General features: G+C 44.7%; 1 protein-coding gene across 3 annotated transcripts in view; it reads left to right on the forward strand.

Moving 5' to 3' along the window:
- The window catches only part of NAALADL2 (N-acetylated alpha-linked acidic dipeptidase like 2), a 1,083,795-nt gene that overhangs the window by 462,055 nt on the left and 593,897 nt on the right, over positions 1–27,843 (forward strand). For all 3 annotated transcript variants that reach the window (XM_090052131.1, XM_090052132.1, XM_090052130.1), the window contains one exon: positions 2,868–3,369. In XM_090052131.1, coding sequence (XP_089908257.1) covers positions 2,868–3,369 — 502 coding nt within the window. The remainder of the gene's footprint in view (positions 1–2,867; positions 3,370–27,843) is intronic.

Genomic DNA, 27,843 nt, shown 5'->3' on the forward strand with positions numbered 1-27,843 from the left:
GGAAATGGATTTGTAAATCGAGTATTGTATAGGGTACGATGCAGTTTAAAACAAAAAAAAATAGTACAGGCTGTTTCAACATGTCGATGCATTTCTTCTTCTGGAATGGGAATAATGTTTGGAAAACATAAACTAAATTTCTATCTTGCCATGCAAAGTAGGTTCATCCAATATGCGACCTCAAAAATGCTCTCTGGAAATGCTTCACTTTACTTAGGTAAAGAAAATATATCTATGGGTAACAAGAGGGGGAAAGTAGTAGTATGGATGTCAGTCAGCTATCCATCACTGTGAGGAGTTAATATGTGTATCTGCATTTCATTCTAATTGATGGGTCTGTCTGATGTTTGAAAAGCGTTAAATTGCTGATGCTCATGTGATGGAATGTCTATTGTCAAAGTATGGGTGAAAACTGAGCCTCATCACTGCAGTCAGTTTAAAAATGATTTGTAGAGAATTGACTTTGAATGTTTGTATTAGAGGTCAGAGTTCCACTTAGAAGGCTCATGCCTCCGTAGAAACATCTAGAAGTGCCACAGAGATGCTTTAATATTAAATAAACGGTTTAGGTAAGAATACCAACTTAGCAATGATTTTGCTTTATTAAATTGGAAAAAAGTAACTGGAGCAAAGCGGCCAGGGCAGTTTCTAAACAAATTTGTCAGTCATTCAGAAACTCTGCATTTAAATACCTCTCAGTTATAGCTCACTCGATCCAAACAGCAGCCCTTTATTGACGTGCAAGCACAATAAAGTGTTGCCCTGACTGAAATTTCATTCTTAACCCAACATTCCAGTTTTGAAGTCAGACCGTTTGAAGTTACTGTATTTATACATCCTAGTAGCATTATTTAGATAGCAAGTAAGACGAAATCTCTGTACAAAAATGAATGTGTGAAACCATTGATGGCTCCAAAATGATTTTGGAGGACATTTATACGTATTTATTTTATAACTATTTGGGGTGGGGGGGATTCATTGGATTACTCCTAGATTAGAGAATTATAGACATTTTAAAGGCATAACATATTATTCAAATTAGAGGAAAGTTCCCTTGTCAGTACTGGAATGTCTTCCATATCCCCCTAATACATTATGGCATTAAATGATGCTTATTCTTTGAAACTAAACGGAGGATTGACATTGAGACTAAGTACAGACAGTCAAAAAGCCCGGGGCTTAATCAGTTCAATCTTCACAGTTTTCTCTAAACTGCATAGAATAGACCGATAATGAATGAACCAATGTTCACTTCTGAATCGGAAAGGCAGCCAGATGCCCGCAGTGGCCCAGACCGGAAGCCATGGGGCGCTAGAGTATGCCTCCTAGCCTGCTGACCACTGCTGAGGGCACCCGAATGCAGCCAAGCAGGACCCATCCTTAACTGGCTGCCCAGCATGTGCCCCCCAGAGCCTGCTGTCCTCACCCGGCGGGGGCGGGGGGCAGTCCCTCCAGCCCAGAGCCCAGCCAGCACTGAGCATCAGTCCACGTGGGAGGGATCCCTGTGCCTCTGGGAGGCTTCCCCCACCTTGGTCAGGGTCCCCCCAAGTCCTGTGGTTGGTGCAGAGGTGTAATCTGCCCCTGCTATCCCTCAGTGGAGTCCAGTGCCAGTGAGGGGGAGTGGGAATACCCCATGAGGTGGTGAGATCCCCCTATGTGAGGTGCTGGCTCAACCCTGGACTGGAGGGACTGTTTCCCCCCCCCCACACACACACACACACTCACACAAGTGTGGCAAAGGTGGCACTGGACCATGCTGAGGAATGGGGGTGGGAATTCCCCCCTACTTCAGCAGCAGTGCTCAGGGGAGCCTGCCCAAGACAGGGGAACCCTGCTGAGGCTTGGGGATCCCTCCCATGTAGGCTGTTGTGGAGTGCCAGGCCAGCCCCAGGCTAGAGGGACTGTTCCCCCAGCGCTTTTGAGGGTGGGGCTAAGCTGGACCATGCTGAAGGGTGGGAGGTGGGTATTGCCTCTCTGCACTGGCTGCAGGGCTTGGGGTACCCTGCCTGGTACAGGGGGACCCCCTCTGAGGCGCAGGGATCTGGGCTGGCCCCGGACCGCTTCCCCCTCCCACCCACCTGCATGTTGGTGACTTGTGTGGGGTCCAGGGGAAACCCTCACATGTTAGGGATTAGGCATGAGCTGGAGGAAGTTCTGTTCCCCCTTCTCCACCCCAGCTGTCCTACCAGGAGAACAGGCACAGCCTGGACCAGGGCTGAACAACAGAGGCTTCGCTGCCTCGGCTCCATGACAGCCCAGGGGCGGAGTGACCTTCCTTGGCTGGAGCCAGACAGCAGGGGCCAAGGTTAGTCTGCCCGTCCTGCAAGGCAAGGTTTGTGGCAGAGGTGCAAAACAACCTGGGATGTTGGGGGACTGAGTTAACTTGAATCTGGAGGGGATCTGGGACAGAAATTTGATAGACTAGTTTAACCTAAATCAATTAAGTTTGATCCTGCATTCATCCAGGTCTGTCTTAAACCTGTTTTGGTCATTTTGAAAGTGGTTTGTATACAATGAACTTCTCTTTCTGTTACAGGTTTAAACTGGTTTCTGATCAGTTAAACCGGTTTGTGTGTAACGTCTGTCCTTAGCCTGTATGGTTGCATTAGAGGCCAGAATTCCATTCAGGGGACTTATGGTGCCTCTGAACACTGGAAGCGCTGACTCTAAAATGCTTCTGATCAATATGATTTACGTTTTATACACAGAATGAAGTATTGCAGACCTAATTCTTCCTTCAGGTATGCATGCACAATTGTGCATTTGGACATTTTGGGAAGACAGAAACTGGACCCGCAGAATTTTAAATATTTGTCATGCACACTGGAGCAAACACTGATATTCCCCCCCCATTATTTTTTAAATAGGTAAAAAGATGGCTTATCACAAAGTAAATGCAGACCAGAGACCACAGGGGCCCTCTCAGTACCTTGACAGTGATGACCTTCAGGCTACTGCCCTGGAGCTGGAATGGGACATGGAGAAAGAACTGGAGGAGCCTGGTTTTGACCATTTCCGACTGGATGGCACAGCCCAGCACCATTTGGGAATCTCACAGAATACTGATCTTGACCTCGAGCCCATTCAGCCCTCAGCATCTCCTAAAGGAAGATTTCAGCGACTTCAGGAAGACCCAGACTATGTCTCGCATTATACAAGACCGGCACCAAAGAGTAACCGCTGCAATTCTTGTCAGATACTTAAAGTTTTCTGCACTGTTTTGACTTTATTTATTTTTGGAATTGTGGTAGGGTATTATGCACACACACAATGCCCTCCTTCCCCTGCAACTGCAGAACCCAATGATCCTCACCCCTATGGTGAAGTCCTCAAGGAAATCAAAGCTGAAAATATTCAACAGATTTTCAGGTAAGTACCTTGATATGTCATTGTTTAACAGTGCCTACTGTGTTTTTGATCATAGTCAAAGAATGTCTCCCCTTTTTGGTATGTTCTGCATGGTATTTTTCCTCAAAATCCTTGAGTTGTGCTATTTATGTTTTCTCATGAGACTCTAAAGCTTTGCATCAGATGCACTTTTAAGCAAATTAGCCTGGGAAAAGAATTATATATAAATTTATAATCGAGAGTCATCATTACAACAATTGTTTTAATGGCTTAAACCAGGGCAGCAATCCTATGGTAAGATTTAGCATTATTGTTTGGTGGTTTTAATTAGGGAATATTTTTCTGTTTAAAACGTTTGCATGGTCATTACTGTGAGTCAGACAGTTGAAAGCAAGTATTTGAATTGGCTGTCTCTTACTTTTTTTTTACATAAGTTTCAGACAGGAGTCGCATATCAATTTGTTTTCTAGATTCTGGTGGGGGGGAAAAAGGTATTAAAAAGCAAACAAATATTTCTAGGAACAGATACCCTTCTGGTGCCAAGGTTGGAGAATCAAGAAGTAAACTGATATACTGTGTACCAAGTTGTTAGACCCAGTCTGGTGCAGCTTGTTCACTTGAAGCAGGTGTTGCCTGCCCCTGCAGAATTACGGTGCATTTCGGTGCTTTTTCTGAAGTCTGAGCTTGGATTACATATGAATTCATACACATTTTTTTTCTGACTTGACCTTGGTAAACCATAATTTAATTTCTCTCATCACATGTTAGTAAGAAGGACCTCCTATTATATATGCCAGTGGAGTTTGTCTTGGGCTTCTGAACTCTGGGCCACTCTTATGGCTTATTAAAGGATCAGAAGGCTGGAGCTCTTTGAAGTGAGAGTAAAAATGGGAAGAATGATGGCTCTGAGTCTGGAAGCTCTGAAAGTCTAGTCTAATCTGCTCAGGAAGGAAATGGGGGTAAACTCTACAGTTTGGTCTAAGGCCCCAGTCCTGCAAATAGTTTTGTAGGAGCTGGGCATTAAGGATTATTATTTCAGATAAAATTGAAGGCAAACCCGACAGACAGCTGGTTCTTTGAAGTCAGAAGAGAACGGTTTGGCATCTTGCTGTTTCAGGTGGTGAGATCGAATCTACTTTCTAAAGCTTGTGTTTCGAACCAGAAATGCATAATTTGATTTGTTTGTTTGGGCCTGAGAGAGCACATGAATGAGCTTGGGCCATATGCAAATTGCATTGATGACCTTGTAGCAATCGGAGTAATATATATATATATATATGCTGCTTTTGCCGTTATTATTTTTAACCTGTCTTAATTCTGAAGGTCGTGTACTGAAGGTCGTGTAACATTTGTTATAAGGTATTAGTCATTTAAAAGAGTAGCATGAAGCGAAGGTCTTTTGAGTTGACTCTATAACATTGACGATAGTTTTCCGAAGTCCAGTCCTTCAGTCTGAGATGTTTTGCAAATTATGCTGTTTTAAGTTGCTTCTCAACAGCTGCTTGGCAATCCTCAGAACTAGAGCACTGAAGCTTGTACATGTGTTGTCTAAACACTAAGGAACACCAAGTGGCTGGAAAAAAACCTGGCAAGAATGAATATATTAATTGGCAGAATTATTTTTAAAATGGTACTTTTTAATTACTTGGGATAACTGACAGCCGCTTAACTTGCATTTTCTAAATCCTAGGCAGAATGGCATTAATTTAATTTTCGGAACTTACTTCTTGGACCAGATTCAACAATGATAAGAGGATCTATTAACTGTCATGAAAAATGATTTAGAAGGAGAACTTATGGAGTGCATGATAGCATGAATCTCCTTCAGAACAAGGTTCATATAATTGTGGTGCAGAATGAAGTCCAGTGTAAGAACATCTCATAAGTAAGAAATGCCTTGCAGTCTTAAAGTCCACTGAAGTAATTTGGAAATATTTCTATTGATTTTTTTTTCTTTTTTTTTTTTTTTGCGCTAGGCCTTGGATCGGATGGGAGTGAAACCCATCTGTAAAAAGTTGGATCAGTGAGTGTGTCTCGCAGGGTAGCAGTTGTAGTCTCTCTCTGCAAGTTGCACAGATCATCAACACAACTAGACCCACTTTGTTGTTCATTAGTGGCCTGACCACACTGAGTCCTTTTATATTGGACTCGGGGTAGCAAATAATGTCCCATTGCACATCTTTGTTCAGCTTCACAATTGGTGGTCTCTTAGAGCAGGTATTATGTAAAGCTTCTGTGGGTTTGTGTAAATGGATGGGTTCCAGCCTAAGTGTTTCCTCAACAAATGCTCTAGACATCATCAGATAATGAAATAGTCTTGACAATCTTTTATGCTTTACACCTTATTTCCCATGCTACATAAACCATTCAGAACTTCAGTGCAATTTAGGACATGTGCTTTGGTTAATTTAGCTTTGTGATGTATCCCAGGTAAAGATTACCTTTGTAAAGTATTTAAAACACTGAAAAAGGTGCGCACAAAAAAAAAATAGAAATCGGCTTAGTCATGTATGACCCAGACTTTTGCTTTCGCTAAAATCATTTAAGTTAAATATTAACCTGCTTAAATGTATATGAAAGGGACATCTTGTATTTGGACTAATGCAGTGATGGTGTAAACATGCACAGGTCTGCAGCCACCACTCAAATTTATGGCAGCTTAGTGGAATTGTATCTGCTTATGTCCCACTAACTTTATTGTGGGAGAACTCAAAGGAAGCGATAGGGGCAGTCTGTACCATACCTTGACTCCCACCTGAATATATGGTAAATCGCAACACGGCCTAAATCTCATTTTCAAAAGCACTTACTTGGGAGTAACCCCCCAGGCAACTAAGTGTTGTTGCAAATTGATCGGTGTGCGGGGGGAGGAGGAACAGAAATGATCAGTGTTTGGAGTTAGAGGTGCAGTTTGCTGTCCCATTAAATGCTACAATGTGCTGATGTGGTATAATCGGGTTGGTTCTGTAATCCTCTGTCATCTTATGTTTGCACCCCTCTTGGGTGAGTTTGGAACCAGTGGGGGCACAATTAGAGGGGATTTTTTTCTTTCCAAGTTCAGGGCCAGTAACTACCCTTTAGTCCTTACCTGTATGATGGGATGTAACGGTGGTACGAGAAAGATCCTGGTTACAATTTTCAAAAGGGAATAAAGTGCTTATTCAAAAGTGGCTTAGCCTTTTAAGAGCCTAAATCCTATTGAATTCAGTGAAACTTAAGGGCTTTGTTTTTCTAAAGTTGGAAAATGCCTAGAGATGCCCTTCATTGAACTTAAAAAATGCTTATATTTGAAGCATGGTGCTTAGCTTCTATTGAAAATTGCCTCTTTGTGCTTAATTCGCCCTTGAAAATGGGGTGTTTGTTCCTAATTCTCCTAAACACTTAAGGGTTTTTGGTTTTGGGGTTTTTTTTGTTTGTTTGTTTTCCCTGTTTTTTCTCCTTGTGCATAGGGGGCATGAAAGTGCTGAAAAAAGGAAGGTTTTTATACCCTGACATCATTACGTAATCTCATATTGCCTCACAATTCCTCTTTTATAGCATGTCAAATTATTATCAGATATGCAGTTTTGCAGGGTCACGTTAATAACAAGTAAACTGAACTTGTCATTGTAAATTAAGGAATACTGTGCCCTCTATACTGTAAAATAAATAAACCCTTTCCCACTATACCATAATTGTTTTTTGCTTATAAAATTTTTACAGAAAAATAGTAATGAATAAAATAATTCAATCGGTGACATTTTGGCAATTGCCTTCAGTGGGGGTGAGGATTTAACTGAACCAGTTTATTGGCACGACTGAGTCCAGGTGACAAAAACCGAAGAGCAATAAGAAAGAAAACTCTTCGAAGAAAAAATAAACTTCCAAGCCATTCTTAGAGGAAAAATGGAATTCTAAATATGACTTGAGACCAGTATATTATTTGAGTAGTCCCAAGTATCTCTAACCAATGGGATTATAGGACCTTTTATACTGAACTCCACTTTAGTTCATGTAAATCATTTTTAAATGTCAATAACCTTTTTGTTTCTTGATTAACTCTGGTCTGGGAATGAACACAGTTCCCAAACTCTCCTAGGTGTATCATGGAATGCCAGTCACCCCTACCATTTCTTGTGAGCAATAAGTAATGAGATTAATAATAAATCACATAAGTCCAGGGGGAATGAATATATATATAAAATATGGGTTACAATTGCAAAGACTATCAAAGTAAACTTGTAGTTTTATGGAAATGAACTCTTGTGATTTTGTTACTGTTTACTCATCTCTGTTCCCTTTTCATGGTTTTTTTTTTTTATTTTTTTTTGCAGTCACTTTCAAGTAAATTCAGGGCAGCTGCACATATAACAGAAAATCCTGTATGAGTGGAATGTATTAATTTATCTTTTTAAACATTGAACGGATCCCTAAAAGCAGGCATTTCCATAAATATAAAAATATAGCCTAGACTCTTTAACCAGACGTATTGCGAAGATTCTTTGTTTTGGGTTGGGTTTAATTGAATTTTACAAGCATTTTGGACAGATGCATGTGTATGGGGGAGGAACAGGGCAAGATTACCAGTTAGCAAACAACTTGGATCTGTTGGTTCAGTTCCCTTTTTAGAAATGCAATGTTTTCATTTTTTGTGATTAATTTGAAAGTCAGCTTTATGGCTGCAGCTTTTGACAATGTATAATGAGTAATACTGCTTAGGAAATATATAGTCAACATATCTGTTGAATTTGCGTGATGTTCAGACGGTCTGCTTTGATTGCTAGAGCTGCCTGGTAACGCTTCTCTGCATTGCTGCTATCTCTGTGCATTTTATTGTGCTTGTTCCAGAAGCTTTGCAGTAATGTCAACATGAATTAGTGCTAGGTATAATGTGGAGATTCATTTTACTATGTTGTGAAGCATTTGATATCTGCCACCCCCTTTTTAAATTAAATTAATACTGGTATTTCATAGTTTCATAGGAGTAAGGGGTCAGAAGGGACCTGAATAGATCATCTAGTCTAACCCCCCCCCGCCACTAGATGGAGCACATGATGGGATCACAGGACCCCAGACAGGTGTTCATCCAAACTCGTTTTGAATTTACCCCAGGTAGGAACGAGGACCACTTCCCAAGGAAATTGGTTCCAGATCCTAGCTACCCTAACGGTGAAATAGTGCCTCCTAACCTCTAACCTGAACCTGTTCTCCAGCAGCTTCTAGCCATTGTTCCTCGTCACCCCAGGTGCTGCTGGGGGGAATAGGATCCTTTCTATTTGCTGCTGATCTCCCCTAATGAGTTTGTAGGCAGCCACCAAATCCCCCCTCAGTCTCCACTTGCTGAGACTGAACAGGTTCAGGTCCCTCAGCCTCTCCTCATACAGCCTGCCCTGTTGCCCTCCAGCCAAGCAGGTGGCCCTCCTTTGAACCCCATCAAGGCAGGCCACATCCTTCTTCAAGTGCGGTGTCCAGAACTGGACGCAGCACTCCAATGGAGGCCAGACCAATGCTGCGTAGAGGGGGAGTATCGCCTCTCTGGACTGGCTTAAGATGCATCTTTGGATGCACGACAAGGTGTGGTTGGCTTCACTGGCTGCGGTCTGGCATTGGCGGCTCATGTTCATCTTGGAGTCCAATAATGACTCTAACATCCCTTTCCGCCTCTGTGCTCACAAGGGGGGAGCTCCCCAGCTTGTATGCTGTGGATTCCTTCTCCCCAGGTGCAGCACCCTGCATTTAGCTACATTGAAGCCCATCCTATTACCATGCACCCACTTCTGTAGTCTGTTTTAAGTCTAATTGCAGCCTCTCTCTCTCCCTTTATGTGCGCCTACCTCTCCCCATACCTTGGTGTCATCGGCAAACTTGGACAATGTGTTTTCCACCCCTTCATCCAAGTCGCTGATGAAGATATTGAACAGTGTAGACTCCAGGACTGAGCCCTGTGGGACCCCACTGTTAACATCCTGCCAGGTCGAGTACGTCCTCCACCACTCTCTGGGTGTGCCCCATCAGCCAATTTTTGAGCCATCCAACTGTGTAGGCATCAAAGCCACAATCACTCAGTTTATTAATGAGAATGGGGTGAAAGACAGAGTCAAAGGCCTTCCTGAAGCCCAGAAAGACTACGCCCGTGGCAACACCATCATCCAGGGATTTAGTTACCTGGTCGTAAAAGGCCATCAGGTTGGGCTGGCAGGACCTGCCTTTGAACACATGTTGATTTCCCCTGGACATGATCTCCCCTGCTGGCCCCTCACAGATGTTATCCTTGACAATTTTTTAAAAGGATTTTCCCCAAGACTGATGTGAAGCTTATGGGCCTATAGCTTCCTGGGTCCTCCTTTCTCCCTTTCTTATAAATGGGGACCACATTAGCTAGTTTCCAATCTCCGGGCACCTGGCCCGTGGACCACAATAGCTCATACAGCCAGGCCAAGGGCACAGCAATGACCCCCGCCAGCTCCCTCAACACCCATGGGTGGAGGGCCTCAGGGCCCACAGATTTCAAAACATCCAGCCCTTCCAGAAGATCCCTAACTACTTATGCACAGACCCAAGCCCTGGCAGTGCTATCCTCAAGATTGCCCCTACCTGTGATGAGAGAGTTGTCCTGGTCCTTGTCCAGGAAAACAGAGGCAAAGAACTGGTTAAAAATTTCGGCTTTCTCATCTGGCTTAGCCACAAGATTACCATTTGAGTTTAACAGGGGCCCTATGTTACCCGGTGCCTGCTTCTTACTCCCAATGTATTTGAAGAAGGACTTTTTGTTGTCTTTAATCCTGGTCGCTAGCCTGAACTCCACCCCCGCCTTGGCCTTCCTAATAGCCCTCCTACACTCATGGGCCAAGGAGGAGTATTCCTCCTTGGTGATAGCCCCTCTCTTCCATGCCTCCCTTTTGGCCCTCAGGCATTCTTGAATGCCTTTACTGAGCTATGGGGGTTTCAGAGCACTCTTACCCCCCTTCTTTCTCTCGGGGACTGTCACACTGTGAGCCTGGAGGTTCAACCCCTTAAGGTACAACCATCTCTCATGGATTCCCATATCCTCTACCTTTTGGGCCCTCAATGCCTCCCCCACTAATCTCCTAAGTTCGTTGAAGTTGGCCCTTCTGAAGTCAGGGGTTTTAGTTTTGGTATAAGCCCGCAACACCCTGCACTGGATGGTGAATTCCAGCAGGTGATGATCACTGTCACCCAGGTGGTCAAGGACCTGCAGTCCCCTCACCAAGTCATCCCCAGTGGCCAAGACCAGGTCCAGCAAGGCATCTCCCCTAGTGGGGCTGTGCATCTCCTGGATAAGGTGGAGGTCCTGTATTTCAGCTAGGAAGTTACACGAACAGTCAGACCTGGCTGACTGCTCCTCCCAGCAGATATCTGGGTAGTTTAGGTCCCCCATGACAATGGCATCCCTAGACCCAACTGCCTCCATAAACTGTACTGAGAAATCCTGGTCCAACTCAACCCCTTGGCAAGGTGGACTATAGTAGACACCCACCGTAAGATCCCTTTCACCTTGTCCCCCTTGAAGTTTGACCCATAGTGCCTCTGCCTGACCTTCCTCCGCCCAAGGCTAATTCTTGATGATGCAAGTTGCTCTTTGATGTAGAGGGCGACCCCCTTCCCCCCCGCCGCCTTTCCTCCCAGTCCCGTCCCTTCTATATAGTGTGTATCCCTGAATGCCCGCTGCCCAGTCCTGGGTAGGAGCCCACCAGGTTTCTGTGAGTCCCACTAAGTCTGGATTCTTCTCTGCTATCAGAAGAGAAAGTTCCTCCTCCTTGCCCCCTATACTACGTGCATTAGTGTACAGACATGTGAGGCCTCCTGAGAGTGTATGTACCTCCCCCTGCTCCCAAGACTGCTGTGCCCGTTGTTGCTTACCTAGTTTTCTGTTTCTCTTGTTGCCTTGCTAGTTGGTGAAACATCCCTTTCTCCTCAGGCAGCCCCTTCCCCTGCTGAATGGATCAGCTAACCTAGAGGAGAAAATGTGTTTACCCTTGAGTGAGAGATGTAGTCCATCCCACCCCAGCATACCCTCAGCCCAGAAATACGGGTCATTGTCCAGAAATCCGAAGCCCGCCTCGTAGCACCAGCTCCAAAGATGCTGGTTAACTACACCGATACAGGCCTCGTGGCGTCTACTCTGTTCACTTACTGGAAGGGTGGAGGAAAATACCACCTGGGCTCCCATCTCCTTGAGTAGATGACCCATGGCCTTGTAGCCTTCCATGATGGGTCAGTCTTACTCTTAGATGCATCATTAGTCCCCACATGGACCAGAACGAGAGGGTAATAGTCCAAAGGCTTAATGATCTTTGGGATGGTCTCTGTGATGTTCCGAATCCTTGCACCGGGCATGCAGCAGACCCCCTGCGACCAGGGGTCGGAGCAACAGATTGGGCCGTCAGTTCCCCTAAGGATGGAGTTCCCGATGACCAGAACTCTGCATCTCTTCTTTCTCGGGGGCTGCCTCTTCACCACCTGTGATGTAGGTGGAGTAGCCTCAATGGCTCTGGGGATATATTCTTCTACCCTCTCCTCCTGGGTGGCCAGGGCCGCATACCTGTTCACAAGGGGGATCTAGGCAGGTACAGCGATAGTATGAGCCACCTTGGCAGCAGGTTCCTGTCAAGTCTGGGGCCATTGTTTAGTTGGGCGTTTTGCATGGGGGGGTCTCTCCTGTGGATTCCTGGCCCTGCAGAGAATGAAAATGCATATCAATTTTTATCCTCTGCTGCCTGAATGCCCCGCAGCCTGCTCACCTCAGCCTGGACCTCTACCACGTGCCCCTCCAGAGCCTGGAGACTGTCACAGGAGGGGCAGGCAGGGGAGTCGCCAGACCTCATCCCTACCGCCAAGGTCCCCACCCAGTTGCTCCCACAGAATGGGGGGCAAGTAAGCACCAGGCCCCCCATGGGCTCTGTTTGGGTGGCGGCCTCAGAGGAGCCCAGAAGGGTGGCACCACCAGGGCAGAGCCCCTGATAGCACGGTGGGTCCATACCATAGCTTGTAGGTAGTACTTATCTCTTTCCTTGGAGCCTCCTTGCTTCCGGGGAAGACTGGCTCTCGGCTCTGGCTGCTTCCACCCGCTCTGTTCACGGCTTCCTGCCCAGCTCGGCAAAGAGGGCTCCAGGAGGTTTCCCCTCTGGGTCCTCTGCAGCTGTGCCGGCTCCTACTCCACTTCCCTTAAGGGGATCAGCTGTTGCTGCCCCCGCTGCTGGTCCTCAGCCTCCGCCGCCAGTAACTTGAAGTTAAAGGGGTCACATGTAGTGAGAGCCCCACATGTGCCCAGTCAGCCTTCTCTTGCTCCCTAAGCTCCCAACTGTATGTGGTTGTATTAAAGTAGTACCAGAAGGCTCAAATTAAGTGTTTGCCCCATTGTTCTGGGCATCAGAAGTAACAATAGTAAGAAACAGTCCCTGCCTTGAACACCTTTCAGTCCAAACAGACAAGGCAGTCAAACGATGAAAGCCTAAAAATGTGTCCTCTACAAAGACTTTAATGTATCTGAACTAATGCCTGGGCCCAGTTTAATAGTTTCCAAAAGGAACTGTTTGTCTCTGTTACATTTCCCCCCTATCCAAATGTTTTGCTGTGTTTAAAGATAATATTATTTGTTCTGACCAGGAATTTCAACTTTTTTAAAGAACAGCAGTCCTTCAAGTACTGGATTTCTGGGCCATTCAGAATGTTTCATTTTACTCAAATTGAGACACATACTGGGTTTGACCTTTCTAAACTTATAAAGAATTCATTTTCAGTATTTTTTTCCCCAAAAGAGAGAGAATGTTCTGTTCTAAAAATGTCAAAATAGGACATTCATTTTAGTTTGTAAAAGGTTTGATTGAATAAATAATATAATCTTTCAATAAAAATAGTATTTTTTGGTAAGTATTTTAAAGATAATTTTCAGAGCAAATCTACAAGTGACTCATGCTTCAGAGATCACTGCTATTTAACTGCTTCAGGCTCCATCCCAAAAAGGCATCATGTAAAGGTAGAATTATTTTTTTTCTAAGGCATGGGATACTGGTTTCTCTCAATCTAAAGAAAGATAGTTAGCCATGTTTATCAGATTGCTGTCAGATGTAGTTGTATTAATTTATACTAAGCTCATGATGTGCTGCTTTCTTTTTCTTTTTTTGTTCTTTATCTGTAATAGTTGGGAGGGGAGGTTTGCTAGCTTTCCTTAATTTTTTTTTTTAATACAAATGTCCATATGTTTCATGTCCAAGACAGATTTTAAGAGGGAGTTTTTGCCTAGCTGTCTCAGCTGTTTCTTGAGTTGTCATTAACTTCAATCTCCTAGTCATTTATTATTGGATTTACTTTTTTTTTCTTAATGTTCTTTCACTTGATATAATTGTGAAAACCTTTCATGCTGCCCTTAACTGTTTTGGCCAGTATTAACTGAGTTTTGCTTTCCTTCTCTTTTCCCTGTAATCTGTGACTAACTGAATATTCTTGCTACCTTGTTTACCATTTTCAGCTTTCATTAGATTTTCATTGATCCTTATCTTTGTGCATCACCATGGGAAGCTATGCTAGAAGTATTGTAGTTGCTACTGTCTTCTGTTTCAGAGAAACCGTGGACTATGGGTAGGTACCTACCAAACTTGTGATTCTTGCAGTTTTTGCAGAAACCATGATTTTTCATCCACCTCCACAAAAAAGCTCAGGGATTGCAGAAAGACATGAAATCAGAACCAAGCAGGGGAAGGGAGAGAAGATGCAAAAACAGAAAAGGATGGGAAGCCCAGTGTCCTGATGCATGAGTGGAAGGGGTAGGGAGGAAAATTTAGGAAAAGTGTGGTTACCCTCCCCCCCCCCCACCTTCCCTTAGATTTGACTATGGGGCCCTGGAAGTACCACCTTTTCCCTGGAGATGAACAGATGGCCATCTGTCAATCTCTGTGAAGGGGTGGGACTTCTGGCCTAAATCAGAAGTGTGTGTGTTTGGGGAGGAGGGGGGGCATAATACTCCACCACGAAAATGGCACTCAGCACTGCACTTGGACCATGAAATTGGGGGGCAGCTGCTCTGTAGTCAGTAGGTCCCTATCTACGGGGATTTCAAGGGTTGCTTGGGAGCCTTCACTATTCTCCCACATGAAAAGATATACATACTTCTCCCTTTGTACCTTTAATTTAATTTCTTAATTCCCCCAAAACTTGATTTTCTTACAATTTAACACCCATGTATTGCTGCACTCTCTGATCTCTTTCCAGGCTAGATTGAATTCAAATGGATCATAATTATTAGGGCTGTGCGAGGCTTCGGACCGTGCTTCTGACCCAGAGAAGCTTCGGATACTTTGGCATTCAAAGGAGCATGTCTGGATTGAAGTGCTGGCTTCCTTAGGCTTTCTGGAGTGGTTTGGAGCTTCCAAACTGCTTCGGAAAAGCTTTAGAGCCACCTTGGACATCCAACTATAGGGTATAATGGGGAATCAATGAAATCTCTATAACTTTGTTGTGTTTTGTCTGATTTGGATGACACTTGCAGGGGTGCTGGCCTCTGCTGAGAGCATGAAGCCTACCAAGCTTCAAGAAGATCAGTGCAGGAGTTTGGGGGATCTGCACCCCAAATTCTTGAAAGCAAAACTCATGTCACATCTGTGTTACACCATAGGGGTGGTAGCTCCTGGTGAGACCACAAAGCCCGCCAAGTTTCAAGAAGATAGGTGCAGGGGTTTGGGGGGAACTGCACCTCAAGCTGCTGACAGGCAAAACTCATGACATAGATGACCCTGTGTGTGTTAAGGCACAATGGGGTGAAAGCTGCAGGTCTGCTAGCCCTTGCTGAGGCCATGAAGTCTGCCAGGTGTCAAGGAGATGGGTGCAAGGGCGTTCTGGGGCCCTGGACCCCTAGCTCCTGACAGACGAAACTTGTGAATGGGTGCTTGTGCAATTGATGCTGTCTGTCTTGGGCCAGTTGATTTGTCTGTGTATTTATTACTTCCTATTCTTAGTTTGTGGTTTTGTAGGTGTTAATCCTTTCTTGTTAATTCATTATGTAATAGCTAGGTATTATGCGTTGAGCTAGTCCTTGAGTGAATCATGATTAATTGGTAACGAGTAAAACAGTAGCTTAGCAGCCAGGCCTGCGGTACTCTCCCTTCCCCCCTCCCCCCCATGCCCCAAGACAGACACAGTTGCACAAGCACCCATGTCACAAGTTTTGCCTGTCAGCATCTAGAGGTGCAGGGCCCCAGAACCCAGAAACCCTGCACCTATCTCCTTGACAGCTGGCAGGCTTCATGGCCACAGCAGGGGCTACCATCCCTACAGCTTTCACCTCATTGTGGTGTAACACACACATGACATGAGTTTGGCTTTCAAGAATTTGGGGTGCAGTTCCCCCCCAAACTCCTGCACTGATCTTCTTAAAACTTGGCAGGCTTCATGCTCTCACCAGAGGCCAGCATCCCTGCAAGTTTCATCCAAATCAGTCAAAAAAAACAACAAAGTTATACATATTTCATTGACTTCCCTATTATACCCTATGGCTGGATCTCCAAGGTTTTGGAGCCGCTTCGGCCGGATCGAAGCAGGAACCCGGTCCGGAGCTCCAGATCAGATCCCTGGCATCCAAAACAGCTGGATTCAAAGCTGGATAGAATAGCTGCCTACTTGCACAGGCCTAATCGTGGCAGGTAGATCGTGCCTGACCAATCCAGTCTCTTTTTATGACCAGGTCACAAAACGCCTCGATGCAGGAGGAGGGGTGGATGTCGTATACTTGGACTTCAGGAAGGCCTTTGACACGGTATCCCACCCCATACTGGTGAACAAGTTAAGGGGCTGTGACTTGGATGACTGCACAGTCCGGTGGGTGGAGAATTGGCTGGAGGGTCGCACCCAGAGAGTTGTGGTGGATGGGTCGGTTTCGACCTGGAAGAGTGTGGGCAGTGGGGTCCCGCAGGGCTCGGTGCTTGGACCGATACTCTTTAATGTCTTCATCAGCGACTTGGACGAGGGGGTGAAATGTACTCTGTCCAAGTTTGCAGATGACACTAAGCTATGGGGCGAAGTGGACACGCCGGAGGGCAGGGAACAGCTGCAAGCAGACCTGGACAGGTTAGACAAGTGGGCAGAAAACAACAGAATGCAGTTCAACAAGGAGAAATGCAAAGTGCTGCATCTAGGGAGGAAAAATGTCCAGCACACCTACAGCCTAGGAAATGACCTGCTGGGTGGCACGGAAGTGGAAAGGGATCTTGGAGTCCTAGTGGACTCCAAGATGAACATGAGTCGGCAGTGTGACGAAACCATCAGAAAAGCCAATGGCACTTTATCGTGCATCAGCAGATGCATGACAAATAGGTCCAAGGAGGTGATACTTCCCCTCTATCGGGCGCTGGTCAGACCGCAGCTGGAGTACTGCGTGCAATTCTGGGCGCCGCACTTCAAGAAAGATGCGGATAACCTGGAGAGGGTCCAGAGAAGGGCCACTCGTATGGTTAAGGGCCTGCAGGCCAAGCCCTACGAGGAGAGACTAGAGAAACTGGACCTTTTCAGCCTCCGCAAGAGAAGGTTGAGAGGCGACCTGGTGGCTGCCTATAAGTTCGTCAGGGGGGCAGAGAAGGGAATTGGTGAGTATTTATTCACCAAGGCGCCCCCGGGGGTTACAAGAAATAATGGCCACAAGCTGGAGGAGAGCAGATTTAGATTAGATATTAGGAGGAACTTCTTCACAGTTCGAGTGGCCAAGGTCTGGAACGGGCTCCCAAGGGAGGTGGTGCTCTCCCCTACCCTGGGGGTATTCAAGAGAAGGTTGGATGTGTATCTAGCTGGGGTAATGTAGGCCCAGCACTCTTTCCTGCTTATGCAGGGGGTCAGACTCGATGATCTATTGAGGTCCCTTCCGACCCTAGCATCTATGAATCTATGAATAATTTATTGCATCCTATTCACTCAGTTACATAACATTCTAAACTAAGTTGAATCAGAGAAAATTGGAGCTGGGAGGGACCTCATGAGTTCATTTAGTCCAATGCCAGGCTCAGGGCAGGCTCATCCCTGACTAAATCACTGCAGTCAAGTGTTTAACTACCCAGCTTTTAAAAGTTTCCAATGATGGCGATTCCTCCACTTCTCTGAGTAGCTAGTTCCAATGCTAAACCTCCCTTTTGTACCTTGGGGCTTATTTCAGGAATTTTTCTATCTTTTTCCCATTCTGGAGGGCAATGACAGATTCCTACTCCACTGTCTAAACTCTATGGGGAAGGATAAAAAGCATTCTTACTATAAAATAGTTGGTCCCTAGAGCACATTGGGGGTGGGGGTGCCGCTGCTGTGGAGGAGAAGGTCCAGTGTTCCCTGCAGGTCGGGGGCCACTTGGTCCATCAGCAGCTTGCTCCCTGGCTGCGAGAGAGGCAGATAGACTCCTGTGCCCTCTGCACCATTCCCACTGCCTTCCTGCCACCTGGGACTGCCTAGGAACAAGCTGGCTTGGCCCTGGGGCAGCACGGGAAGGTGGCAGGAGGGTGGCTGGATGTGCTGGAAGCAGGAGCAGGCAGTGGGGATGATGTATGGGGTGCTGGAAGTCTGCCAAGCCTGAGCTTTTTTTGAATGCGTCTGGAATTCCAGTACACCGTTGCAATTTGTTACGTAGCAAACAAAAATGCATTGGATGATTTTTACCTGGCTTCATAACAAGGTCATTTAAAGTGGACTGTGCCACCGCATGTGTACATAGTGACACTATTAAAGCAGTGCAAAAGGTATATTAAGCTGCTTTAAAGACAATTTTGTCATGTGTACAAGTGTCTAACAACTCAAAAGGCCACAAGAAAGAAGAACCCCACAATTCTCCTGCTCCCATGTACATGTAAGACCAGGAATCCTTGCCTTCCTCCATCATCCAACATACTTTACAGCAGGGGTCAGCAATCTATAGCAGCGGTCTCCGAACCTTTTTGATCGCACACCCCCATAGGTAAAAATTTTTCAAGCATGCACCCCCAATATGTCGCAATATGCTGAAAGTGAATGAATGACTGAGGGTGCCACTGTCAACCCCTCCACGTTGTGGAGCTCCCACTCTTCCCTCAGGATACCTCGTGTACCGTACGTGACCATCTGACATACTGACTGAGCGAGGGCGCCAGTGTCAATCAATATATTAAATATTAGTAAAGCTTAATTTCTTTCTTTTTTTTTTTTTTAGATAAAAAATAAATATAAATAGAAGTTCTAATATTTTCTTCCCGCACCCCAGTGGATCATCTTGTGTACCCCCCGGGGTGCGCGCACCCCACTTTGGAGACCACTGTTCTATAGCATGCAGACCAGATCTGACTTTTCAAGAGACTGGATTCAGCCTGTGGTTACTCAAAGAATCTACAGCTACCTATAGCAGTGGCCCAGTGCCTTTTTTCTATCTATCCCTTTGCAGCATTTGCTGATTACTGGGCTGGAAGAGAGAAATATGGGGGATGGTCTGCAGCAGGCGCTGGGTTGCAGTTAGTGGCCTGAGGTTACCGATCCTTGCTTCAGAATACAATGTAACTCTACTATCTTTCTGAGGGGGGAGTGGTAGCAGTGAAGGCAAGGAGGGAAGCCATAGTTTCACATAAAATCCAGATTTTTTGCTGCCTGGTAGGATTATGAATTTCTGTTCCTAGGCCCTTCTTCTAGAGGTGTTTTGTAAATTCCCTCTAGTGCAAGGATTGTAAGGTTAGAGAAGGAGAGGTTGTTCTGCAAAGTGTGCTCCTACTGGTGTTTGTCCTTTTTTTTTTATTTTTCTATGAAAGTTCATTCTGGTTCATAGGCAGACAAGGTTCTTTAAGTAAATCCGATATCTTTTATTAGACCAACTGAAATAATCTATTAAAAGATATCGGATGTACCCAAAGAACCTTGTCTGCCTGTGTCCTTAGACCAATGCGGCTACAACCTACACACCTGAATTCTGGTGCATAGTTGCTATGTGGCTTCATCCACGTGGTTTTTGTGAGGGCATTTGGTACTGTTTAAAAACTGGGCTAGAATTTCAAACCCAGAAGCAATTTCTCAGGCAAACACAAGTGATAACAGACCTGACGGCATTCACTACGTGAATTCACCATCTGGGTCACCGTATGACATTGGAAAGGCGTTCCAGAATGCCAGGTCTCACACCGGCCAGCTCCTGTATTTGCAGCTTCAGCATGGACTGCAGGTTTTTAAACTTTTCCTGGCAGAAAACAATGCATGTTAAACAAGGGTAGCTTGGAAGTGACATCTTGACTGTTAGCACTTAAAAAATTGAAGCTAACGCCTTCCTATGCTGCCGCTTGTCAGATGCATGCTACAAATCTCTATGCTGTAAACTATTCAGTCATTTGGGGGCACTCTCTTTTTGATTTAGTTGATGATTTTCAGTGTGTCTGTTAAATCCAGATGCGTCTATGAAGTGCTTTCTTTGTGCAGAGCCAAAAGATATAAACCAGGTCAAATGTGCCTCTCATTCTCCTAATTTAGAAACTGGGAAACATTTTGAGAGGGTTTAGTTGCAGTCTGACATGGCTATGATGGAGGTGACCCAAGAGTGTTGTTCAGTTCCTTGCAGCGTCAAGAACAGTTTCTTCTCGTGGAACTTCTACCACCTGGTAACCCGAGAAGGTCGGCGTTTCACACCAGTTGTATTTGTGCAAGGCTATATTCAACATCCCCAATACACAACGTTTCATATGAGGTTCACAGTGTAAGAGAATTTTTCCCTTGGTTGATTTTTTTTTTTTTTTTTTTTAATGATAATCATAAAAAAATATATTGAATTTTAGATGTTTGATTTGGGAAATCATTTTCTGTAAAAACTGATTTTGTGTTATAGTTAATGTCCTTTTTAAATGAAGTGCACTGTATTGCTTAAAATTATTTTCCTAGGCAATATACCAATGTGATATAGTAATGAATTAAATCCGAATGAGTTTTATGTTCATATTGGCATAATAAGTAACTAGTCCCTTGTTGATTTCCCTTATATATCACACCCCCACCTAATGGTTTCCTTATGACTTGCTGCTTTCAAATAATATGTAGTTTTGTGCAAGGGGAAAATAGAAAATCACAATTTCAGGCCAAATTACCACTTTATAAACTCTTTAAATCACAAAGATACCTTTAATTTGTCTGTGGAATGTGCATATCACATGTTGATGGAACTGAAGACAAAGGACGTGGTTTCTGAGGCCTCTGTTCAAAGGTGGAAGAGCAGCAACATTTTTTATATGCAGACTGTTCTGTACAAATGCAACAAAGGTAGAAAGTACATGTGGTGGTCTGGTGCATTTTGTTCCTCTCGTACAAGCTTGAATAGACTAGACTGAATCATGAAATCGTTGTGGTGTTGAGCTAGTTGTTGGTTTTGTTTTGCGGTGTTTTTATTTATCTTCTGGTAGAGTTTAAAAAAAAATCAGAAAATGTGTATTTGATTAAATGAAAACGTGATAGATATGCAAAAGAAAAAAATGTCTCGGATTCTCAACGTTCAGTGAAACACTTTCAGGTTCTTCCGGATGGGATCCTGAGGAAGGCATTATGAAGCAAGGTCAGTGGAGTGTGGGGGAGATGGGCATCGGGTACGGCGTGGTCTTGAGTCTGTGTCCTGTTTCTCCGGTGACTTTCTTAACCATTTGGGTGGGTAGCTGTGTTTTTTTGTCTGTACCTTTTCTGTTTTGTTGTTCTCTTTCACATATCTCTGTTTTGGGCAAAAACCTCATTTTTTTTTTTTTTTTTTTTTTTATAAAAACCATTCCTGTTTTCCACCCAGCCTCTAACTCGAATATTTAAAGTAGTTTTTCTCTGATTTATATTTTGGGGTTCACCCAGACTTTTTTACTTTATCCATTCAGGTATTACCTTGCCTATGTACTTGAAACTTGTTTTGGCAGAATTTATGATTGGGGCTTAAATGTAAGTCCATTTTGCTTGGGTATTAAGTACCCAGCCTATTTTTCAGTGACTGCTGAAGAGCAATGCCAGTTGGTCTCAACGGGCATTTTTTATGTTTAAGTGCCACAGTGCCAGGCGCTCTGAAAAGCACCTGGCGCTGCATCAGTTGCAGTTATAAGCAGAAAAATGCGTGTCAGTGCCGAGGAAAATGGCGTCAGAACGCTTTTGAACTAAATCATAAAAGGTGCTTTAGTTCAAAAGTGCACTGCTGCCACTTTCTACACACTGACATGCATTTTGCCACTTATACACCTGAATGCGGCGCCGTGCGGTGCACATCTGCTCCCGTGCAGAGCAGACTTGATTAATCAAATGGCAGATCTTGATTTAAGTGGTGGATTTAATTAATTAATCAGACTCTGATTTTAATTAAGCAGCGGATCTCCGGCACGTCTCAGGATGAGCGGGTATCTCTCTAAATGCCCAGTGGTGATTGTGTGTGATTTCTGCTAGTGTTGTCTTTAGTAACAGAATGAGCTAGGCCATTGTGAAAGGAGCAGTAATTTCCTTTGGATTGAAGGGGAAACCAGGCAATGAATTGTAGTTCTCTGACTTATTGTTCTTTCTTGGGCAGCCCTTTGAGCTCTATACCTTTAAAGAGCAAGGCCTATGCTTAGACTTATCCCTAGTGTTGGATAAGTGAACACTGTTTTGAAAAAGCAGTTATGAGCATGGCTTCTGTTGCAGCAAGGCGCATGGAAACAGATTGCAGTTAGCTGTGAATCACAAAATATTATCAGATTGTACGCCATTTTGTTTATACCCTCCCTTTCTAGCCTCCCACACTTGTTGGGGTCGACATTTGACTATAAAATACTTGTTCAGACGTTATAATATTATCTTGTCTGCAGGAAAGCCCCCTCCTATTTTTTTAATTGTCACAAGTTGACTAAGTGGCAGGATTTAGGGTTAGCCTTATTTGTTGTCTATCTTCGTAAGTAATGTCACACCTGCCAATCTCTTAGATGTACTCGGCTACTAATTTCCTGAAGAAACCAAATCTGGGGAGGGAGGGAAGCACATTTGTAGACGGACCATTTGTTCTAGAGCAACAAAATTTGACAAAGCTGCTCTTCACCAGCCAGTGCTAGCAGCATTAATGTGAGGAAAAGAGTCAGCAGTTTTGGTTAGCAGTCCCAGGGGTGTAATTGGAGAGACTGAAAAGGAACCCTTTCAGAACAAAAACTCGTAGCAATTTAATTAGTGGTACTGAATATGCTGACTGGCTGCTAATTGCCAGAACAACTATAAGGGTTTTGGTCCTGCTGAGTTAACTGCATTAGCTCCCAATGTCTCCGTTCTAACATTCAGTTTGGGTTTAACTTGTCTTCCCCCCCCCCAGATAGATGCTAGTTGATGGCCCTTTGAAAGGGCTTTTGAAAATGTCCCAAGTCTTGTCCTGGCACAGTTGTCACAAAGCAGTTAAACTTCTGTCTAGGCTGCATTACTGGTATCTGAAATCTATTAGTGCTTTGGAGCAATAGCATTTAAGTGTAGTGCTGCAATTTCATGGGATGCAGTGTAACAATTAGCAATTAATTTCCTGCCTTGTATTCATAAATCAAATTAACAAAGCCTCCTGGAGATTGGGATTGTTCTTAGCCTTCTTTTGTGGAGTTGTAGCATCCAGTTCCCTGTTAGCACCTATGACAGGCGTTAACTTGAGGCCTACTAGCAAAGCAGACTACTATGAATCTCATTGAGACTAGCAGGGTTGCAATTTGCTGTGCGGTATTAAGTTATTGTTTGTGTAGCATCCATTACCAGAATGACAAGAACAAAGCTTGTTAAGGAGCATTGCTGGGAATCTATCTGGGATAATTAAATTGATAAAATCTGATTAGTAATCAATTTTAATAATTGTAGGTTACAATCTTTGCAGCAAGAGACGGTTATACCCAGTTCAATTCACTTTGTAAGCTGATGTACTTCCGAGGTACAGTAGTTATTATACCAAACAAACATACAAAATACTTTAAGGCAAGAAGCAAGGATTTTTTTGGGGGGGAGGGCTGTTTGTTTTTTTGACAGGACCAACTGTATATGGTCTTGCTTGAACGTCTTGCATTCAAAAGCTTTTCTTTTATCAGGTCCAGTTCTTATCTTTCATTGGACCATACAAATAGTTGGGAAAGAGCTAGACATCACTGTAAGAGACCCTTGCCTCTTGCATAATTTCTGGACCATCACAGCTACAGCATCATTCTAATGCTACCGTAGATTTAATGACAGAAATTGCTGCATGTTTGGGTAAGTATTTAAAGTAAGAGAGGGCGTGGCTTTAGTGTGACAACTAATCTGCAGTAGGGTAGCCACTGATGCATCCCCAGAATACAGGATATCTTGGTGAATGACAGAAGCACTGGCCCCTTGGCCAATCAGCAGTGAGGAGTGGGGCCACTAGACCCCAGGGCCAATCAGCCACAAGGGGCGGGGCCATCGAGACTGCTGTTTAGCCCACAAACCTGATGCTGATGAATGTGTGGCACCCTGTGATACAAAGGAGCACAAGTACTAGGATCAGCAGCAAGTTTGTGAGCTTCTGCAGTTCAGCCAGCAGGGAGCCTTGCCTTGCTTCCCCTGCATCATGGTTTCGCATCCCACGGCTCTGCCATTCTCTCCAGACAATCAAGCCTTGAGAGTATGTGGCATAGCAGATGTGAGGCTTGAGGATCCCTTCCCCACACTGGAATCTGGTCTCTGTAGCCCAGCTCCATGCTTGGAAGTCAGGGGCACACACTGCACAGGGACCCTCCCTCAACCCCTCTACCAGCATTCAGCATAGAAGCTGGGCACCTGAGATTCTGCCCTGGGCACATTCTGGTCTGAGCTGAGCTGAGTGGGATCAGTGGGTGTTGCATGCCTGTGGCAGTACAACCAGCTGCCTGGCAGGTCCTTCCCTTCCTTACCCAGGAGACAGACAGAGAAGGAGAAGGAATAATGGCTTAATGAGGTAGCCCAGCCACCCAGAAGCCCAGAGGCCCCTCTGTCCAAAGCTCCCCTGCCCTGCACAGCAGGACACCCCAGGGACTTGCCAAGCTTCTCCGTGGGTGCAAAGATGGTGACAAGAGCCACACCCCAGTCCCACTGGTGTTCCAGCTGTCTGCTGTCCAAAGCCATTGCCTTGTGTCATGGTGGCATGGGAGTGTGTGTATGCAGACCAAGTGCATGGTCCTGGCAGCTCAGCTGCTCCTGGAGTACAGCCCCCCCACCCCCGCCCCACCTGCCCTGCCCAGGGTCAGGGAGCTCAGGCTTGCAACAATGCCTTGGGTCTTGTTATGCCTACACCTTCACTGCAGCAAGGGCTCCTTGCACTGGCACAGAACAACCCACCTCTGGAATCCTCCAACTCCCTTCTTTTCTGGCTGGCTCAGAGCCCTGCTCCTCCTGGCTGGGCACCGCCCTAGCTCTAGGCACAACCATGAACACCGCGTGCCCCTGGCAGCTGGTAGGGTACAGCAAACTCCAGCAGGCAGCCGCGGCAGGAGTGTGGTGCTGGTAAGTGTGGAGCTGCTGCAGGCAGCTGCACCGCTGGCAGCGAGGGTGGTGGCGAGCGCTGACCAGCACTAAGTGACCACCCACAGATGCCACCAGCAGTGGCCAGCAATAATTGTGGACTGCCCGCAGATGCTGTTGGTGGCGGGGGGCGGGGGGCAAGCAGCGACCGCCCACAGGTGCTGTCAGCGGTGCCTTTTCATGGGGGTGCACTGCCACACTTAAGGGGTGCATGTGCACCTCCTAAGTGTCACCAATGGGCACAGCCAATAGAAATGTGAAGAAACCTGCATTTCCACCAGTGAACTAAAAACCTGGAGTCTTTGCAGTCCAGTCCTCATTCAGGAGTGAACAGGCACAAAGGGTTTAAAAACGGGGTAGTTCAATATAAACAGGATCAATGACCACCTTCATCTGCAATCTGTCCATGTGCACATTCTTACCCCTTATGAAAGATGAGCAAGATACTATGAGGTTAGCGTTCATGTAATATTCCCTTTTTTTTTCTAACTGTGTCCAACTTACTCCCCAACAGAAAATTATTAACAAAAGTTTATTAACACAGTAGGTCTGTTTCTCTGGAGTCTAATCAGTTGCCACTAGCACGACTTGATAACCTATCCCACGTGTACTAGCCCTTTGAAATGCTCTGAAAGTGCCAAATCTAATCTCTTTTAAAATGAAGAACTGCTTTGGAGAGTGTATTTTGTTTGCATCTATACAGAGACAGTGCATGCAGGGAGGGAGAGTGAGTGGACAGCCTGCCTGATGTCAGGTCCCACCCTGGGTCCTGGGGTGCTGTTGGGTGTCCACTATGAGACATCCCCCATTGGGACTTCTGTCCCGGCTAGACCCATGGCTGGGCTTAACTCTCCAGCTCTGCATCCTTCCTAGCTCCTTGTGGGGAGGGGTGGGAAGGAGGGACGTGGGTGTAAAGGTAAAGAGCTGAGGTGGGTTCTGTGTGGGTCCCCTGGTTGAAATGTTTCTTTTCTCAAATGTGCTTCACTTGGAAGCATTTCATTTGTCCATACCCTGAGCATAATTCAGGATGTTGACTATTCTTTTACAAAAACTTTAAATAGTTTAAGACCTAGAAGTCCAGCACTCCTTTCGGCATCCCGTCCCCAGCTCCCCAACAGGAATGTGAGGGGTTTTGTTGTTGTTGGGTTTTTTTTTTCTCCTAGCCTGTACTGACAACACTCGGGTGTTGTAGCAGAGATTAAGAAAGTGTTCTCTATAGTTCTGGCATTTACTTCCTCTTGAAAGCCGTCTGAGGCTAAATCTGATTCAGATGCGTCTGTTTGCTAAAATGCCAAAAGATTGAATCGAACAGCTAGGCAAATACTATTCATAAGGAAGGGGTTGCAGTGCAAGGAAATGGTTTTTTCATAGCCATTTATTAGCAACAGCTATTGAATGCTTTTATCATTAAAACATGCACCCAGGTATTAGTATGATAGGCACAGTGATCTACATTATTAAATAGAAGATCTGCTTAGTAAAAAGGCATACAGTTATGAATAAAGTTTCCATTCCCTGTCAACTATGTTAGGATTGAGGCAAGAAACTGAATTATTCATGGTATTCTTAGTGCAAGGGAAATAGAAGCTGCCTCTAGGCTGCTAGCAATGCAAATCATTTTTTATATAATACAGATAATTTTCTCCAATATTCCTGAGCTTGTTTTTCTCTGTTAATATTTCTGGAGCATATTTATTTTATGAATCTTACACTCCACAGGAAGGAAAGAGTTAAGTGTACATGATGGTTCAGAATTCTAGCTCTAAACCTTTGGGGGATTTTGTTTCTAAATTATTCAGCGTACATGCTAGGAAGATTGATAAGACATTGTGTTTTGGAAGTTAATACAGGTATGCCTTTTCTCCTAATGGAAAACTTAATCACTTTTTGGGTTTTTTACTTGAAATGAGTTTTATAAAGCTATTTCCTAAGACACGGTAGAAATGGATAGTTAGTCACTTCTGTAGTTGGGGCCTGTGTGTGTGGTGTGTGAAGGTGTGCATGCATCCAGATGATAAATATTAGCTCTAAATATGTAGCCTAGGTTTAATCCCAATGTCTAACCCTTGCCAGTTTATACCTCTTTTGGGGCTGTATGACCTCAGATTATGCATCATTGCAGCTAGTCCATGGACCCTTGTACATATTACTCCTGTTACCACGTTACAAAAAATGCCATTAAGCTAGCTAAATCACATCCATGTATCTACATTGTCAGCTGATTTTATCATTTTAGTTTTTTTCTTCCTGGTTATTTTTAAACGCCTCCAACATGTTTTATTTTTACCTCTTATTTTTTCTTCCGTGAGGGTTATTTTTATAGTTTAAAATTTGTAACGTGGTTCTGATTTATGCCCCAAAACATGATTTTCCCTGCTTTGCAACTATTGCACCACCAGCCTCTTGGGTTCACTTGTAAATCCATGGAAGTTCACCTAATTTCTCCTGCACTGTTTTCTCCACCCTGGATGCCAGGTGCTAATGTTGCAAATTTTTTACTGATTATTTTATTGCTTATATTTAATGAAAAATGAGATTTCTAAAAAAACATATTCTGCCTTTTCGCACACACCTCGCTTCTGGCTGTCCTTATCAGCCTTTCCACTGAGACCCGAAACCATTTTTTTTCCTCCCCCCAGCTTGCTCCTGCTGGGGTGGGGAGGGGGGTACCTCCACCTCCATCTCCATGTTGCCCCCCCAACAGTACCACTATTCCCTTAGCACAGTGAGCCAGCTGGCCAAGCCAACCTCACTTCAGCCTCTTTCCACCTGGACCCTAAACTTTTTTCCCTCCTGTTTGCTCTTTCTGGGACTTAGGGATACATGAGGGTGCTGTCCTGCCCCCCATTTTCCTGCTCCTTTTACACCCCTCTTTGCTTTTTCCTCAGTTCCAGCAAGCACACAGAAGGCTGTATTGTATTAAAAAAAAATTAATAACCTAAGTTCATGTAAATATTAACAAATACTTTATTTAATAACATAATTTAACCTTTACGCTGACAGAAGATTAATTTTCTTCTTCCTCCATCATCATGCTCTTCTGCCAGATTTCACTTCTAC

The sequence above is a fragment of the Crocodylus siamensis genome, chromosome 6, assembly GCF_052110815.1.
Source record: "Crocodylus siamensis isolate JL-2025a chromosome 6, ASM5211081v1, whole genome shotgun sequence".
NCBI lineage: Eukaryota > Metazoa > Chordata > Crocodylia > Crocodylidae > Crocodylus > Crocodylus siamensis.